The sequence below is a fragment of the Rhincodon typus genome, chromosome 5 (genome assembly GCF_021869965.1).
Source record: "Rhincodon typus isolate 14 chromosome 5, sRhiTyp1.1, whole genome shotgun sequence".
Lineage (NCBI taxonomy): Eukaryota > Metazoa > Chordata > Chondrichthyes > Orectolobiformes > Rhincodontidae > Rhincodon > Rhincodon typus.
In genome coordinates this window covers 8,099,440-8,104,117 of record NC_063336.1, presented here as the reverse complement: position 1 = coordinate 8,104,117, position 4,678 = coordinate 8,099,440, and the positions used below count along the sequence as shown (strand labels likewise).

The 4,678-nt window shown below is 39.9% G+C and overlaps 1 protein-coding gene across 1 annotated transcript in view; it reads left to right on the top strand.

Annotated features, from left to right (window-relative positions):
• The first annotated feature begins 372 nt into the window (after positions 1–372).
• The window catches only part of LOC109922547 (poly [ADP-ribose] polymerase 1-like), a 16,241-nt gene continuing 11,935 nt past the window's right edge, over positions 373–4,678 (top strand). Inside the window, exon 1 of the mRNA XM_048596654.1 lies at positions 373–387. Coding sequence (XP_048452611.1) covers positions 373–387 — 15 coding nt within the window. The remainder of the gene's footprint in view (positions 388–4,678) is intronic.

Sequence of the window (4,678 nt, the reverse complement as noted above, 5' to 3'; positions counted from 1 at the left end):
AAGATATGACCAATAGGGACCCTTCATCATCCAGTGCTGCCCCGGAATGGAGAAACTATGCCATGTTCTTCACAGCCTTCAACACGTTATTAATGGCGACAAGCACCTTGCCAAGATCTTCCCTCCGCCCCCACTTCTCACCTTCAAACAAGTGCCAAACCTTAAACAGACCATTGTTTGCAGCAAACTACTCAGCCTTCAGGACAACATCGACCACATTGCCATACAACTCTGCCATGGTAACCTCTGCAAGACATGTCAGATCATCGACACGGACACTACCATCGCATGTGGGAACACCACCCACCTCACGCACAACAGATATTCATGTGACTCTGCCAACATTGTCTATCTCATATGCTGGACGCAGGAATGTCCCAAGGCATGGTATGTTGTCGAATGATGCAGACGCTACAACAACAGATGAATAAACACTGCGCAACAATCGCCAGACAGGGATGTTCCCTCCCAGTGGGGGAACACTTCAGCGGTCAAGGACTTTCGGCCTCAGATCTTCAGGTAAACATCCTTCAAGGCAGACTTTGGGATACACAACAACACAGAGTCGCCGAGCAGAGGCTGATGGTCAAGTTCAGTACCCACGAGGACGGCCTCAATCATGATCTTGGGTTCATGTCGCACTACAGGTGACCCCACCACACTATACACACATACAAATACACACACAGGCTCTCTCTCTCATACACACACACACGCACAGACATATAAATCAATCTCGTAGGGGGAATTTGCATTTGCAGATACGTTCCATTTTGTTGAAAAAGTGCACAATTTGTAGACAGTCAGTGTGACATTTTATAAATTCCTACTTTGGAAATAAAACCAGTCTGATTCCAAGTTAATACGCAGCCAGATTCTAAACAAAGCCTCACACCTAAAGTGCCTGTCTGACCTGGGATGTCATCTCTGGTATACGGAGGGAGCTGATAAAACCTTTAATTATCTCAGGGCAGTGACTTGAAAGAAATTCTGGAATTTGCATATTAATCCTTTCTAACTGATTAAAGATTTTACAGCCGTCTTAGATTTGTTCAATAGTTCTATGACCGCTTGATCTTTTGCTTATAAATTCTGTGTCTGATGCCACTTCTCCCTGTAAATACTGAAACTCCCAGGACCTTCAGTAAATATTGATACACTCCACAAGAAACCCTTGTAAATACTGACACGCTCACGGGGTCACCTTGTAAATACTGATGTACTCCAAGGGATTCCTTGTAAGTACTGACACACTCCCCAGGGATCCCCCCATAAATACTAACACACTCCTGGGGATCTCTTGTAAATGCTGATGATCTGTCAGTCAGCTCACAACTGCTTAGAACTTGCTACATGTCATTAGATTCTTTCTGTTACATTAATGAATGGAAAATAGCACTGTAACGTGTCAGATTACTGACAACCTGTTGTAGTAGGTGAATGTCTGTACTGTAGAAACAACTTTATTGTCCATCCCTATGTATATAAGTCAATAGCTTTTAGAAACAGTAATTTATTTACCCTTTATCTCCATCGGGTGACTGTCCTATGTGTTGCATATATTTACAGACTTCACTATTCCTGACTATCCCTATAAGAAATATATATGTCTATTTGTTCAAATATAATTAATTTCTAACAAACAAGGACAAAAAGGGACCTGAAAGGATAGACATGGAAAGGCTGTTTTCCCTTGTTGTAGTGCCTAGGACCAGAGAACATAATCTCAGAATAAAGGGTCACACACTAAAGATAGAGATAAGGAGGAATTTCTTCTCTCAGAGGGAAGTGAATTTGTGAAATTCTTTATCATAGAGACTGTAGATGGTGGGTCATTCAGTATATTCAAGGCTGAAAAAGATTTTTAATCCAGAAGGGAATCAAGGGTTAGGAGGAAAAGGCAGGAATCCAGTTGTGAAATATCAAATCAGCCATGATCTCAATGAATGGTGGGCTGAATGGCCTACTTATGGCAAGTTAAAAATAAAAGTAATGGAGATTATCAGGTCACTGAAGCCTTTTGCCCCTGGTTGCTTAAGGTAAACCGAAAGTTCTTCTTCCAGAACGTGAGCTGACCTCAAGCTGGGATTTACCAAGGGGGTGATCGCTGTTCTGACATTGTGAGGAGTTTTTCCCCCCAAGTGGGTTGATGAAAAGGATTGAAAAAGGGGGTAAGTTACCAGCCCCTAGAATTAGGACATCAACAAGATTTGAGAATCAGGAGGGTCTGGTCCCTACTGAGGTCTGACCCCGCCACCCCCACAATGAGAACTGACCAATTTGCAGCCATGTCTCTGTAATGGCCTCAATTTTGACAAACGGTCAGTTGACCCAAAACATTAATCCTGATTTCTATTCACAGATGCTGCTAGACCTGTTGGACTTTTCCAGTATTTTCTGTTTTCATTTCTGATTTACAGCATCTGCAGTTCTTTTGGTTTTTATGGCTACTATATCATAGTTTCTAGTTTGAATCTGTGCCTGCCAGCTTATTTAATTTGTTCCTTACAATTTTGAAGCTTGACAGTGTAAAAACTATTAAAACCCAAAAGAGTTAACTCTGTTCTGAGGAAGGGTCAGCGGACCTGTAACGTTAACTCTGATTTTTTTTCTTCACAGATGCTACCAGACCTGCTGAGCTTTTCCAGTAACTTCTGTTTTTGATGTTGTTTTTGGAGAGTGTAAAAAATATTGTTTGATTTGCAGTCTTGTTCTTCGGTTTGTCATTTTCTTGACAATTATTCTTTGGGCTTTTTTCATGAACCAACTTGGAAAAGATGGGAGCCAGGAACAAGATTTTAAAAAACCACACATGGGGTCCAGAGCAGTGAAGGTTTGACTCCTAATGGTAGTAACCTGACAATCTTCTATAGAGGGAGTACCATTTGATTGGAAGTACTGTTTTTCAAGTGACATGTCAAACGATGAGTGGTCAGCTTGCTCAGGTGAACATGCAGTGGATTCGGATTCCGTTGGACCACATCCTGCACAGTTATTGTGAAAAACAAAGGAATTATGTCAAATTCACTTCTGATTTCCCTTTGCGTAAAGTGGAACTCTATCAGTGTTCTGTCCAAGTCTTCTTTGCTGTGCATGCCTTGTTTTTTTTTTTACACTGCACTGGTCCCTTTAAGACTGCTGCACACCATCTTGTGCACACTTCATCTGTCCCCCTGCACATTAGGTTCTAGACTGCTGCAGGACTACACACCTTACAGGTCAATGCTCGCAATGCAAATAATAAGTCACTTACAGTGATCTTCTGTCACTCTTTAACACTGTAACAAAAGGTAGCCATGATGTGGAGGTGCCGGAGTTGGACCAGGGTGGACAAGGTCAAAAACCACACGACACCAGGTTATAGTCCAATAGGTCTATTTGAAAACACAAGCTTTCAGAGCACCTGAAGGAGAGACACTCCGAAAGCTTGCGTTTTCAAATAAACCTGTTGGACTATAACCTGGTGTCATGTGGTTTTTTGACCTTGTAAAAAAGGGACTCTGCAGCAGCACACCAGATCACTTCTGCAGTATGAAGTGAACTAGTAATTTTGTGTTTGCTAGTGTGTCCAGAACAACAAAATAAAAAAGGCATAATAGGAAGGGAAAGAGTGCACGTGAAAGGAAGTGAATGAGAAAAAGGAAGATGTGTGCACAGAAGGGGAGTGAGAGAGTACAGAGCAATTAAAGGATCTGTAACAATTAAAAAGGAAACAAGAGGTCGAGTCCATTAGAAAGCAGAAAGATATACTGTATAAGAGTGAACATGAAAGACATGGTAGAAAAAGTGTCAGACTTTAGTGTGAGAAAGACAGAGGAAAGACAAAAAGGCAAGAAATTGAAAAAAGAAACTAAACAGATGGATGGGAAAGAGGCTCATTTTAATTATATATTATCTTTATTTATAAATATTTAAAGCTGCTTTCAATTTTATACACCATACAAAAGGTAACATATCTGAAAAGGCAGTACTACATACACTAATTCTGATTTAATTACAACAGTATATAGAACTATCTGGTCGAAATTCCAAGAAACTTTGAGTGCGCAAGGGGAAGAAGATTCTATTTACACTGAAAACTAGGAAGGGAGAAAGAAAAAAAAAGATACACTAATACTAACAAAAGATACAGACTTAAAAAAAAAATTCAACCATAACCAAGTACAAAACCTGTTAAAGTTTGAAAATAATAGTTCTGTGAACATTTTTTTGCTTTTTTTTTTTTAAAAATTTTAAAAGTCACCTCAGTTTCTCCATCCCAGGTTCGCTTGATAATCAAAAGTGGGTTATCTAGATGGATTTCCCCTAAAGTTACACTTCAAATTGGAAATTTATTAAAGATTCAAAACTTTACAATAATCTACATTAAACTGGAAACATTTATTTACCCACTCATTACAATATAAACATTTAAACACTTAAAAATAACGACCAACTTTCACATGACAGGTTTGCTCCATTGCATCTCTTGCATGAACAGTCCTGTGATTTGGCGAGAAATGGGTGAAAAGGAGAAAGGATGGGCAGTGTGGGGCAAGATAACTTCAAGTTGTTTGCAACAGAATCCCAATGTCACAATAAACTACTTGTTTACAGGGTGGGGAATAGAAAGTTCCTCAGCTGCATCAAGCAATACACATTTTTTCCAATATCTCCTGACACTATCAACTCCTCTTCC